This window comes from Eurytemora carolleeae, unplaced genomic scaffold (genome assembly GCF_000591075.1).
Source record: "Eurytemora carolleeae unplaced genomic scaffold, Eaff_2.0 scaffold60, whole genome shotgun sequence".
NCBI classification, from domain to species: domain Eukaryota; kingdom Metazoa; phylum Arthropoda; class Copepoda; order Calanoida; family Temoridae; genus Eurytemora; species Eurytemora carolleeae.
Genome location: NW_019396087.1, coordinates 289,036 through 303,775, shown reverse-complemented (window position 1 = coordinate 303,775; position 14,740 = coordinate 289,036). Strand labels below are relative to the sequence as shown.

General features: G+C 32.2%; 2 protein-coding genes across 5 annotated transcripts in view; one reads left to right on the top strand and one right to left on the bottom strand.

The window, feature by feature from the left end:
* Nucleotides 1–14,740, top strand: part of LOC111718332 (23 kDa integral membrane protein) — a 72,624-nt gene that overhangs the window by 6,299 nt on the left and 51,585 nt on the right. The window lies entirely within an intron of this gene.
* The window catches only part of LOC111718330 (uncharacterized), a 62,460-nt gene that overhangs the window by 15,060 nt on the left and 32,660 nt on the right, over nt 1–14,740 (bottom strand). For all 4 annotated transcript variants that reach the window (XM_023493891.1, XM_023493894.1, XM_023493892.1 and 1 more), the window contains 7 exons: nt 13,532–13,635; nt 12,834–12,898; nt 12,355–12,412; nt 11,750–11,881; nt 5,205–5,335; nt 4,130–4,199; nt 1,005–1,086 (listed from right to left, as the gene is read on the bottom strand). In XM_023493891.1, coding sequence (XP_023349659.1) covers nt 1,005–1,086; nt 4,130–4,199; nt 5,205–5,335; nt 11,750–11,881; nt 12,355–12,412; nt 12,834–12,898; nt 13,532–13,635 — 642 coding nt within the window. The remainder of the gene's footprint in view (nt 1–1,004; nt 1,087–4,129; nt 4,200–5,204; nt 5,336–11,749; nt 11,882–12,354; nt 12,413–12,833; nt 12,899–13,531; nt 13,636–14,740) is intronic.

Below are 14,740 nucleotides of genomic sequence, written 5' to 3'. Positions count from 1 at the left end.
TTGTTTGAAAAAGCTTTCAGCTCTAACTGTTTAGCGTACACTTTTTTGAGGTTGTTGTATTCTTGCCGAAAATATATAAAATTTCAGTTTTAAGTGCAATTAACTTTAGTTTGACGTGCTGCAGGGTTAAGAATATTAATAAAGTCTTAATATTTTAAGGATAATATGAAAAAAAATGAATGAACGGAAAGAATGGATATTCAAAATTTTGCTTAATCCTTCATACTTTTGCAATTTATTTATATATTTTCGAAATTGCTGAATCATCTTTTTAACGAAATGGAAAAACTCGGAGGCCATAAATAAACCATGAGAGAAAAGATATCTGCTGTAAAATCGGAGGCATTATTTTTTGGACTGATGAGGATGAAAAAAGAAATTAAAAATAATTTCAAATTTTAGCTTTTCTACATGCGTATCCGATCAGATGAATAATCAATGTGTGTAGAACTAAGTGTTAATTCACTATAAGCCAATGTAGGAACAGTCTTAATATGTTACATTTAAGCACATACAAACCATCCCCCCCTCACCTTAGCTCTAACATTGATTTACATAAACCTATACAATACATCCTCACCTTTGCTCTACAAACATTGACATACATAAACCTAAATACATATAAACCATATCCCGGTCACCTTAGCTCTACAAACATTGACTTACATAAACCTAAATACATATAAACCACATCCCCCTCACCTTAGCTCTACAAACATTGACATACATAAACCTAAATACATACAAACCATATCCCCCTCACCTTAGCTCTAGAATATTGATTTACATAAACCTAAATACATACAAACCTTCCCCCTCACCTTAGCTCTACAAACATTGACATAAATAAACATTACATACAAACCATATCCCCCTCACCTTAGCTCTACAAACATTGATTTACATAAACCTAAATACATACAAACCATATCTCCCTTACCTTAGCTTTACAAACATTGACTTACATAAACCATAAATAAATCATTTATTTGTTGTATTTTCACCTTTCTAGTGAGGAAAGGGGAGACAGGAGACCTGACTAGACTATCTCGGGGTTCAGAGGATTTTGCTGATCTCGACTCATCTCTGCACAAAACAAAACATTAAACAGGGTGGAGGGGAAAAGTTGAAACAAGTGGTGGCACAATTTTTAAACAACAGTTTGATATAAAAACCCGGCAAATCACTTCAAAGTTGACAAAAGGAAAATTTGTAAAAATTACTTGTACGACTTTGTGACCTCGTAGATCCTCTAGGTTTAATTTTCGCTAAGTGCAAACAAAACAGGTTTATGTGGTTGAAAATTTTGCTTTCTTTTTTATTCTTTTTAAATATTCTTTCGAAAAAGGGGCCTCCAATAACTCTGTTTACAAACATGTGTACTGCAGTTTTTGGAAACTTCAGTACAATTTAATTGTAAACAAGGTTTTCCTTGTATATTTTTTATTTGCAGAAAATTGAATACATTGCGCTATGTACAAAACAAGGCACAGTTACTCTGTATAAGTTTGAATCCAAAAAAAACAACGTTTGTCAAAAATAAAGAAAACTTCTGAAAACCTGTATATTCTCAGGATAACCATTAATGTCAAAGCCTCAAAAGAACTGGAATTTCGTCTCAAGAAAAGATAAAAGAAAATTAAATATTGTGAAACAACCATGAGAAAAAGAAAATTCGAACATAAATGAAAAAGAAATTCAAAAAGGAAAAAACTATGCCAACCAAATCATGTAAACAATCCATCCAAAAATATTTTTTAATATGAGAGAAAAACTATATAATGCCTGTAAACACGTTTTGTCTTAACTAGCCTGGATGTTGATTAAGATATTTTGTTGTTTGCACTACAGACTATACTACTACATTGTTCATGTCACTTTTAGAAACTGTGTTTATATTGTGGAGGCCAACATGGAGTAAACTCAAGATTTTAGTTTTTTGAGAGAGGAAAATTTGAAAATATTTTTTAAAAAGTGAACTGAACTTTCTGAGAAAATTGAGCAAAATGTCTTATAGCTGTTCAATAGAGTGACAAACGAAGAAGTGAAAGTCATAAGATCAAAACATGCATTTTCTGGGTGATGTCAGCCCTTAGTATTGAAAGGTAAAAAAAAACTTTTTCTTTAACTTTATGACCTTGGGGCCAAATGCAAATTCGACTTTGTTTGACATCAAATTTTTACAGTCGGCATTTGATTATTATAAAATTGGAATAAAAGACTGAGATTTTGCGTGCAGCCTCCAAATGTAAAGCACTCTACACGGATCATAAAGAAAATTTGGGATCGGAGGTCATTGACCTCAAACAAAAATAAAAAAAAAATTAAACGACTTGCATCTAATTTGCATCTAATTCAAACCTCCGATTAACCTAAACAAAATGCTCATATTGGGTCACATCAGCCACCTATAGATCCATAAACCTCAAATATAGTTTCATTAGCATCGAGTGTCACTCAACTACTTATGCTTTGTTTACAATCCTCCAAGAAGCTGCAGTTCACATTTGATATATCGTAAACAATAATGTGGGATTTTTAATTTCTCATGGTTTTGAAGATGATATAAATTATTTTTTAAGAGACTTTAAGCTTTATTTCAAGTGACCCTACATGCGAAGATGGCAATGCCCCGTGAAACCTTCGTATAGTATGGAATTTCTTTTGTTGTTTTTCTAGGTTTAAAAGTGTTCAATTGTTAAAATTCCAAAATTTCTTACTGCGGTTGAAATGCGCAAGACACATTTGTAGAGAAACTACCACTAAAAATTATTATCTTTTTTAAAGCCAAAACTTTTAAGGGTAAAGCTTTGTAAATCTTTGCAGAGAGGGTTGCTTTAAATTACGCTTACAGTCCCTTTAATCTATCAATGAACAGCTACTCTAATAAAGTATTGTGGATCAGAAGAATTATATTTTGCTCAGCTCTGCAGCTAGATGCTAGGTTAAAGTTCTTCTATCAGAAAAAAAGATAATTTAATCCGGAAAAAGGAAAGTGAAACCATAAATTTTCATTGGAAATAAAAGAAAAGCACAATTAATGACAATCTAAAAAAACATCTAGATAAGAGTTTTTTCTAGTTTTGATATTTTTGATCTAGATTGTTGAACAGGAACTTGACGAAATAACCAGATAAAATGTTATCATTAAAGAAAATCTTCTGTACTGTACTGTACTGTACTGTACTGCAGTACTGTGTTGGTATACAATTTAACGTACTGTAATGTACTATAATGCACTCAGTAGCGCAGCTTGGGGGGGAGGTGAACTGAGTTTCGCCCCCCCCCTGAGTTGGCTCCAGCATGATCATGGTTGTGAATCATTTACTATCAATTTCGCGCATCATTTCTAACAGAATTTCTAACTATTTTCTTTTTTTCAACTTAAAGAAAGTCAGTCATGCTCAAGGATTGTAAGGCAAGGAAAGTCATTTCAGAAGTGTACACATCTTTAGTACTGCAGTGTACTGTCTCTGGGCGCTAATGTAAACACAAGGCGAATGTCGAAGCCTGCCATGGGATCCATCATTCACATAAAAAATCAATGAAATATTCTGGTCATAGGAAATTATTATGTGAATTATCAAAATTTAATGCTTTTAACCTCCTCAGATACTAAACGAACACTGATGCATCTATTATTGTTTACAAATTCCGCCCAAAGAGAACTGGTGTCAATATGTACACAGAGTATCCACGACCGCAATTGACTTTCCTTGCCTTACATTTTTGGTCATGCTTATTTTATCCTCTCAAAAAACACCTGTGTATATGTTACATCTCATGAGAATTACAGTACATATATCATTTAAGGTTACACAAAACAATTGACAACCAAAGAAGAAAAACAAGAAATATAATATGGATTATATCGGACTATTTGGACTTTTGCAGTCTAAGAGACACTAAGAAATAAATGAAAAACAGAAATTCTTTGGCGCTTCTCGGACTTGTTAAATGTCGTTTATTTTAAAGTTCTTGGGAATATATTTTCTTTAAACACAAGTCATGAATATTAAAAGAATTTGGTATTTATTAACAACACAAATAAAAAAATGCTGTTTTTTTACTTCAAATCCGGAAAACAGCACTTTCTTTTAGAACATTTTTTCGACAAGTAAAAACTGACCTGACAAGTAAAGTAACTGGAGCACAACCAGTAACATGAAGATCTAAACGTAGAGAGCTCTCGCTAGAATCTGAAACAATTAACATTTCTGCAGATTTTAGAATAACTTGAACTTTATTTTTAAACCAAATATAAATAAAAATGTCCTTTACGGGCAATTTCTATTTAATAGGGATAGTTAAAGTTTGATTATATCGTTCTGTGGCTCAAAATAAACCTATTTATGTCGAAACTTTCAACTCAAATCAAGCTAACTAAATCCACAATATTATTTTCCACAAGTTTTTCTCAAAATCTAAAAAAGTAGAAAGATTTGTGTGCGGTCTGGTAGCTGGACGAATTTATAAACTAAAATGAATTTTCCAGATCTAAAAGATTAAAATTATGTTAATTGAAGTTAAACTAGGCAGCATCAGGTTTATCCCTGTGTTTACAAAGTTGGTTAATTTGTTAAACTTGCTTTTCAACTTTCAAAACACACCAGGAAAACTTAAAGTATTTTGAATACACACAATTGTATTTTTTTTAAATATTTTATACTTTGTAAAATGTTCGAGAAATATTTCTTGTGTTTTAACTTTCTTGTAAAAAAGAGATTTACCAGGATGACTTTTGATCTAAAAACATTATTGGTTAAATCACATAAAATCAAAGTTGGATGGATCGAGAGAAGATACTCGATACAATTTATCTTTTTTCTGTTTAACATAGCTGAGAACTTTTGAATGAAATGAAAATTAGCTACAAATCCTTCAGAAATCTTTTGAATTAAGAGTTAAGCTGATAAGACAAACTGAAAATTCCACTCAGTTCTTAGTTGACTCAACCCCATGACTTACTGTTATATATTATAGAGACCTTGACACAAACTCAAATTTCAAATTACTATATCTTTGCAACCTGATAGTTTAAACGTTTGATATCTTTTGAACTTAGGTAATCTGTTCTAACAGAATTCATAGTTAGAAAGATCTGAATTGGGTTCGGGACATTGGGTTGCAATCAGAGTTTGTGGTAAAAACTCAATTCGTTGACTGCTCAGTTTGGATTCCGTAGAAAATATCTATAAAAATACCTGAACCTCTTCTGGTTGAATTTTGTCTGGAAGAATTCTCTAATATTTTCCTTCCTTGAACTCCAGAAGCTGAAGCTCCAAGTTCAAGATCTAATGAGTCATCAGCTCGTCCAGCTTCTAGATACCCTTTCCTAACCAATACAAGCTCATATACTAGATACCTCTCCTAACCAATACGAGCTCATATACTAGATACCCTCTACTTTTCAATACAAGCTCATATACTAGATATCTCTCCAACCAATACAATCTCATATACTAGATGCATCTCCTAACCAATACAAGCTCATATACTGATACCTCTCCTAACCAATACAAGTTCATATACTAGATACCTTTCCTAACCAATACAAGCTCATATACTAGGTACCTCTCCTAACCAATACAAGCTCATATACTAGATATCTCTCCTAACCAATACAAGCTCATGATACAATACACGTGGATTTAACGGTTCTGTCAAAATTTCAGAAAGCTGTAACTTTTGAAAACAATTTGATCCATTATACATAATTTTTTAGACTTTTTTCTTAAATACTTTTTTGTAGGCATATATATATTTTTAATGAAAAAGTATAGACCAAACAACTTTTGATTTCAAATAAAAGAAACGGAATGTTTCTCACTATAGTTAGTTCGGGGTAAAAAGGTTATTACCTTAATTAGTTACAAGATACCCTATTTTGTTTTTTTTCTGAAATCTTGTTTACAAATTCTACATTTTATAGAAAACCATAAGTAAACAATACCAGAAAATCTTTTGACTAATATTGTCCATTAAGATTTAGAAATGTCTCAACTATGTTCAGAAAGTCTTAAGGGTTATCTCCTGTAATAGAAATCTTTCTTTGAAGTAATCTCTCCAAATAAAAAGGTTAATATTTCAATTGAAATAGAGTTTTCTTTCATATCATATTTTGTCAGTTTAACTCAAACCCTCTCTGATAGATATTGAATCATTTATTTTATCTTTCTTCTGATTCATAAAACTTTTGATTAATTTATCTTTCCCTTAAGAGCTCTAGGTGCACACTTCTTGTATAAAAGTATTCATAATTAGAAACTTGTTTTAACTTTAAAACTTTAAATAGAACCAACAGGGCAGCATCGATTTCAACAAATGAATTTTTCAAACTCCCCACTCCCACTTAGGGTTCATTCGCAATCTGCGAAATAATACCACAAAGCTTGATCTGCAGTTGGATAAATTATCTGTACAAATTCAACATTTATCCTGTTGAAAGCCAAAACAAAAAAGTTGTATTTTCCCAAGGTTATAATGTAAGGAAAATTATTCATAGGTTTATGCATCTTTTGTACTGGAGGGTACTGTCTCTGGGCGGTAATGTAAACACAATACGGTTGTCGAAGCCTGGCATGGGATCCATCTTTCACGTGTAAAATCAATAACTATTCTGCTCATAGAAAACTATTATGTGAATTATCAAAATTATCAAAATGTAATGCTTTTAACCTCCATGGATACTAAACGAACACTGTTGCATTTATTCTTGCTTACAAATTTCAATATGTACGCAGAGTATACGGAACTTCAATTAACTTTCCTTGCATTATAACCTTGTATTTTCCAGTGTCTCTGTTGTAATAGGTATAAGAAGAATAAAACCAATTTTGCGTAAGATTGCGCACGAAAAATATTACCCCATGTAAAGATTAGCATTTTCTTAAATTCTTGTTTTTTTGATAATTAACATTCAAACTTTCTTTTTGTAAGACAGGTCAATTTTCTTCAAGATTTGGTCAAACTTCTCTAAAATAAAAAAAAAAAATTTTGCGCTTAGAAACCCTCTACTCTAATAACGCAAAAAATAATGAACTATTATATTTGATCTCCTATAAACTAAAATTATGCAACCGTAGTGGGACTAAATATGTAATTTCAAGTAAACTCCCATTCTACCAGAGAGCCATGTCCGATTCCCAACAGTACCTTTTGAATTAACCCATATTATATATTTTCTACTAAGAAAATGTCTACTTATCAAAAAATTGATTTGTTTATATTATCCGTTTTTCAGAAATGTTTTGAAAAGTATAGGAATATACATATATATATATATAGAACTCTTTCCATACCAATTCCGTTGCAATAAAGTTTGTTCTGCAGTTGTCTGTGTAGAATATAGAATACTGTCAATACCAGATATTATACTGGAAACATACATATATATACTCATTTAACATTAAAGTACAGGCCAGAGAGCTGCGGGCTTTCTGGTTTCCAGGTTGTCCTGGTTTCCCTAGTTTCCCTGGTTTCCCAGGTTTTCGTGGTTTCCCTGGTTTCCCTGGTCATGGTTTCCCTGGTTTTCCTGGTTTCCCTAGATTCCCTGGATTCCTTGGATTCCCCGTTTTCCCTGGTTTCCCTGGTTTTCCTGGTTTCGTGGTTTCCCTGGTTTCCCTGGTTTCTGTAGTTTCCCTGGTGTCCATGAGTAACCTGGTTTCCCTGGATTTTTTGTTTCCTCTGGTTCTCTAGATCCTTAGTTTCCTCTGGTTCTCTAGATCCTTAGTTTCCTCTGGTTCTCTAGATCCTTAGTTTCCTCTGGTTCTCTAGATCCTTTGTTTCATCTGGTTCTCTAGATCCTTAGTTTCCTCTGGTTTTCTAGATCCTTAGTTTACACTGGCTCTCCGGATTTTTAGTTTCCTATGGTTCTATAGATCCAGACTTTCCTCTGCATTTCTCTGGATCATTATTTTTCTCTGGTTCTCTGGATTCTTAGTTTTCATTTGTTCCATAGATACTTAGTTTCCTCTGGTTCTATGGATCATTAGTTTTCGCTGGTTCTTTGCATTTCTTGTTAAATCTGGTTGCCTGGATCCATATTTTATCTGGTTCTCTGGATCCATATTTTATCTGGTTCTTTGGATCCTTAGTTCAATCCTGTTCTGTGGATCATTAGTTTCCTCTGGTTTTCTGGATCCTTAGCTTCATCTGGTTCTATGGATCCTTAGTTAAATCTTTTTCTGCGGATCCTTAGTTTTCTTTGGTTCTCTGGATCATTAGTTTCCTCAGGTTCTCTGGATCATTTGTTTCCTCTGGTTCTGTGGATCCTTAGTTTCCTCTGGTTCTATGGATCCCATGTTTCCTCAGGTTCTCTGAATCCTTAGTTTCCTCAGGTTCTTTTGATCCTTATTTTCCTCTGGTTCTATAAATCCTTAGTTTTCTCGGGTTCTATGGATCCTGATTTTTATCTGGTTCTCTGAATCCTTAATTTCATCTGGCTCTCTGGATTCTTGGTTTTCTCTAGATTTATAAATCCTGAGTTTCTCTGGTTCTATGAATCCTTAGTTTTAAGTTTGGGTGAAGCATTTCTAGTTCTCCTTTACTAAAATTATGTTTTGGCTTTTTTATATCTTCGATGTGTGTGTAAGTTAATTGTATTTTAATATTTTCTAAAGATCCACTAATTTTCTCGAATGGTTTCCAAAATACACTAAATATCCTTAGTTTCTTTAAAGTTTCCAGGATCTAATAGATTCTCATGGTTCTCTTAGTTTTATAGTTTCTTTTTCCCTCCAGGCCAATATTAACCATGTTTACTCTCCATAATACTGAGATTTTATACAAACAGTATTCCATCTACCACAGATTTTATATAGATACTGTAGCTCAACGAGGGAGGGGTGGCTGCTCTCAGGGTTTTGGAATTGTACCCAGAGTTTTGGAGTGCTGCCAGGATTTTGGAGTTGCTTCCAGGGTTTTGGAGTAAAATGGGAAAATTTATCCGACCTTTTATGGAAAGTCCCTTTAAAAGGGGTACTTTAAACCTGAAAATTTAAAAATGGGCTATGCTGCCCCTTTTTCATTGTCTTTGTTTAGATATTTGCTGGGAAAAAATGACAAATTTTAGTCCAGGTAGCCTTTGTCGATCATATAGTTTTGATTAGCCACACTGACAATATCTGTTTTAACTTAAACATTAAACATAATTGGTAAATATAAAAAAAAATTTTTTAGCTAGATACATAGTTCATCTCAACGTCTATATAAGTTTTCTTATTTCCAAGTTTGTTAAAACAAAAAATCCAATTTTTTGCCTAAAAAAATCTTAAATTGATTGTTGCCATTAAAAATGCATTTTTTACTCTACATTCACAAAATTAGAATTGTTCTATGTCAAATTTAGAGCCTTCTATATAACGCAAACTATAGCAAAAATCATCAAACTATTGAGATATCTGATGAAAACTAAGAAAAAACATAGCTTTCCTCAGATATCTCATTTATTTAGTGATTTTTGCTATAGTTCGCGCCATATAGAAGGTTCTAAATTTGACATTTGAACAACAGTGTTGAGTAAAAATGCATTTAAAAAAAAAAAAATGTTGAGATGTATTCGACAAACTAAAATGAAACCTTTATGTATCTAGCAAAAAAAAATATTTTCTTTTACATTTACAAATAATCTTCAATTTAAAAGCTAAAACAAATATTGTCAGTTTGTCTAATCAAGACTATATGATCGCCACAGGCTACTTGGACTGAAATTTGCGATTTTTTTCCTGTAATTATCTGAACAAAAATATTAAGAAAGGGGTAGCGGAGCCGTTTTTCAATTTTCGGTTTTCAAGTACCCTTTTTTAAAGAATTTTTATAAAAGATCGGATAAATTTTCACATTTTACTCCAAAACCCTAGGAGCACCTCCAAAATCCTGGGAGGACTCCAAAACCCTGGGAGAACTCCAAAACCCTGGGAGCAATTTCAAAACCCTGAGAGCAGCCATCCCTCCCTCGCTCAACAATCCATTCTTTTATAAAGTCCATTAACCAGTATCAAATAGGACTTGTATAGCACAATGACCACTATAACAATATGTAATTTATGACAAACCACTCCATATTCAACCATTTGTATTTCAGTCGTAACTACACGCGTACAATCCTTAGCAAACTTTGTGTTTTATGATTAGACAATTCAGTCGCAACTGTAATACTAGACAATGATTAGACAATCATATCTATCTACTGAAATAAGACAAATAAGTTCCGGTCTTTGCTTCTATTAGACACATATTAGACAATCACAAATATTCTTCTATTTTTAGACACATAAGTTGCTCAGTCTCAATTTTATCAAATTTAACCCTATAAATTAAGATTTAATTCAAGATAAACAAACTTGACACATCTGTTTAATACATCCCGGTCTTAGCTTCTGCTAGACACATATTAGACAGTCACAAATATTCTCTATGATTAGATACAGAAGTTGCACAGGCACAACTACAATTATTCAATTTAAGACAAACGCTATACTAACCCTCTTCATGAGACAAAGCCACACTTACTATTAGAATATAGACGATAATTAATCAGTCTATATGCAGGCAATTGTTACCTAGTTATCAATACTACATACAGTGCTAACCAGAAAACAACGAAATAGGAAAACGGCCTCAAGTGTATTTGATGTTATTACAAAGCAAAAATTTTTATTAGACACTTATTAAATCACTAATTAATAGTGAACTGGGTCTTTTTACACTACACGTAACACAGTGCACAGTTTGTGTGTCTCACGCTTATTTGACTTTGAAAGTTTTAACTTTAACCTTCCTTTTTTCAGAGTTTTCTGTGCACTGTAAAAAGCTACAATTATTCAAAAGTCACAACTATGACTTTGTAGACTGTTTAATAATATCCTTTTGAAATTAATATTTTCTCCGATAGGACAATCGTTAAAAAATAAAACAAGTTAATCTAGTTTTTTTACTTAGTTTAGGTAACATTTACTTAGGTTTTCTTCACCTAGAACTGTGTAACGGGTTTAACTAAGTTAGAGAAGTCAGGAATTATATAAATGTGCCAGTAAACTTTGTTAGAACGGATGGGAAGGTATTTAGATTCGAGAGAGAATATTTTCATTTTGAATATTCTTTACTCTGAGTTAGTGACAAATTGAAAATACCAATAAATTCATGTGGGAATGTCTAGGAGTTAGACAATATCTAAAATTGTACGGTTCGTGTTTAAAAATACATACAGTTGCTTATCTGGCAAGCCAGAATGATCTGATACTATTAGTCATAGCGTTATTGATGTGAGAATTGGAAAAATCGTGGATTTTAAGAATATTACTTCCTTTTCAATGAAAATTATCTTATTAATTAAGAATTATTAATATCTGATTTTCTTTTTAACCTTCAGTATTTGTGTTAGCTTAAATACCTTTACTCCTTCCTATCACCTGATCTTATCCATTTAACCCTGTTCAATATAGGGATTAACAAAGTAACTGAGTTATTGCCACAAACTAAAATTGTCTGATCATTAGATCTTAGCAAATTGATGAAGTAAACCTTGATATTTCAAACTTAGATTATTTGATCTAAGAAAATTTATATTTTGAAATATCAAAGGTCTACAAGATCAGGTTGCACAAATATGTAGATTTAAAACAAGAGTTTGTTGCAAGAACTCAGTTTCTTTGAGCCAAAGGCTCAATTTATTTAACATATATACTGAAATTAAGAAAATTAGGGTATTTTGGGGATTTGAAAAATAGTAAAAGTTGTGTATTGGTTCCTGTTGGTTCTCTCCCACTCCCCAGTCTGGTTCTCTTCCCCGCTGCAGTCCATACTGAGGCTCTGCCTGGCCCCCGCCATCTGGGACCTGTACAGGGTCGGGGTCAACAACCTCATCTGATTCCCGGAAACCCTGAAAAAGTATACGGATAAGCAAACAACGGGACAGGCAGGTTTAAAAGTATCATGATGATATGATTCGAACCGGTACAAAGATCCCAGTCCAGTCTTAACCGTATAGGTCCGTCTAGTGTATCCGGTATAGGGTTTTCAGCTAATGAAAACTTTCGCGAAAAAAGCGAAAATTTTCGTACTTATTTCGCAACCTTTTAATTGCGAAATTTCGCATTTTTTCGCAAATATTAATAAAGCTAAAAACGCGAAAACGATGTGAAATTTCACAAAAATACTTTTTGCAAGAAACAAATTCCGCGAAAACCATAGCTGCAACAATCGATTGCGCATAAACAACTTGTGGAATTAATTTTCTGCCCTAAGAGCTCAGCATTAGACGTTTTATTATATCATAATTAAAAAAATTTCTTCCCGTATTTTTTTCGCAAAATTTTCTCTCAACAAAATTGTTAAATTTTTTTTTATTTTTACCTGTCTTTTTGCAAACATTCATATCTGTGCAAACTGCCAGCAATTACTGATTTAAAGTCTGAAATGAATATTTAAATATTTAAAGATTGCAAAACATCTTTGATCTAGTTTGAAAGCAATTGATTAGTATTGGAATTTATAGAAATCACTTATTTTGGAAAAAATATTTTCATAAATTTTTCATCTTTTGTAAAATCTTAAAAATAATTGTTTATTCATAGGATCTGCCGGCGTAATTAAAAGTGACCCTCCATTTGAAAAGATGCTTCTCCGATTATTTGCTTAAACTACGCAAAAATCATGTTGTTCTTTTTCAAAATTGCGGCTCTCTATAAAAGTGATTTGCAGATTTATGAAGCAGACCAAAGAACGGAATTTGAGAAAAAAACTGTATTTTCAAGAAAAAACAGCGATATTTTCCTCAAAAAGGTGGTAATTGGTACTGTTGCGAATACGATTGAAAGGCATGGTAAATATACCTGGAGATGCAAGGGATGGTATACAAGGAGCTGAAGGACATTTATGGATTCTCGACCCTTCCTCCCTATCAATCAAACCATGTTAGATTTCAAATATATAAAACTATATTTTTGAATGATATTTTATATTATTTTATATATTTCATATATATATATATATGTATATTATATATATTTATATTTTATATATTATTGCGTAAAATATCAATGCGATTTCATTTTATTTTACTTAATATTTTGTTTAGTAATTGTAATAAAAAACTAAAATGTAATGTATAGCGATAAAAGTGTTAAATGATTTAAACTATTTCAAAATGAGAATAAATGTTTATCAGGAGACACTGTATAATTTGTCTAAACACCTAATCCAGGGGATTTCAAGTTTGAAGATAGTTAGAAGAACTAAATTGATTTAAACAGTTTACTTAAAACCTGGAACTTGTAAATTGTTCTGTATTCCTCAAGAATTCAAATATAATTATGCATTTTATTTTTATAAAACCAAAATTACGATTTAGAAAATTTAATTGTAATATAGACTTAGAACAGTGATCCAAATTCAAAAACAGCATCAGTTACTTTTCGTTAATTTTCAGAACCGTGTGGTTATTTTATAAAATAAGGAGAGGAAGAGAAACTGAGCTATAGGATGTATTGATATATTAGAAGGAGAAAAAATTATCTATCTATGATGGTTCCTGTTGATGAAAGCCAATGTAAGAGCTTGTCTAGCTGAACTACTGAGTTCAGGTATAACTGTTGAACCAGAGTTAAGAGGTAGATGGATGGAACTGCAGCTTAACTAAACAAGAATAATCTATATAATAAAGCTCTTTACTTATATACATATGTATATATTTGCATATTCGCAAGGATTGTAAGGCAAGATAAGTTATTATCAGAAGTGTACATCTTTTGTACTGCAGTGTACTCTCTCTGGGCGGTAATGTAAACACAAGACGGATGTCGAAGCCTGAAATGGGATCAATCTTTCACATAAAAAATCGATGAAATATTCTGGTCATAGGAAACTATTATCTGAATTATCAAAATTTTCAAAATTGAATAATTTTAACCTCCTCGGATACTAAACGAACACTTACTGATCTGTTCTCGTTTACAAATTCCGCCCAAAGAGAACTGGTTTCAATATGTACGCAGAGTATACACGACCGCAATAAACTTTCCTTGCCTTACATTCTTGCAATTCGCATATTTGTATGTATGTTTGTTATAAATTTGTATCCAACTGTATCCAAGCGTAATATTGTCTTCCTACCCTTCAACTTTGTATCGGGTCAGATATAAAACAGAGAATGTATTCCGGCACAGCTCCGTGTCAGACAGAGAAAAACGTACTTGTCCATGTTGAATGTTAAAACATTAAAATGTGAATACTTAAATCTTACACTCCATAAATAATTCTGCAAACTGTAGCAATTTTCACTTTCACTTAGCCAAATGTGCTGACATTTTTTTCGGAAACACATGGGTACCCTGGAGTTAACATATGGCAACATTAAAAATCATATAATTATTAAACATAATTTGGAATTTTTTTAATCCAAATTTTTTTTTCACGGCCAACGCCAGGCACTTCAGCTAGTAGTTATTAAAGAAATTCCTTCTCAGTTAAATGGACCCTAATTACGTCAATAAAGGAAACTTTTTATTGTACAGTATCTTCTCAAAATGTCAGGGGTTATAATAGCTCTACTGAATTCGTACCGGTCCACACAAATTCAAGGCAGAAGACTTAATTTAAACTTGGTATCGCCATATTTGAAGAGTTTTAAGTCGTCTTTACAGTCTCATCATTTGTGTGTATAACCCTGTATATGCTTGAGCTGAACATTTATAAGTTAAAACCATAGATAAATAAATAAACATAAATAGCATATGTACGC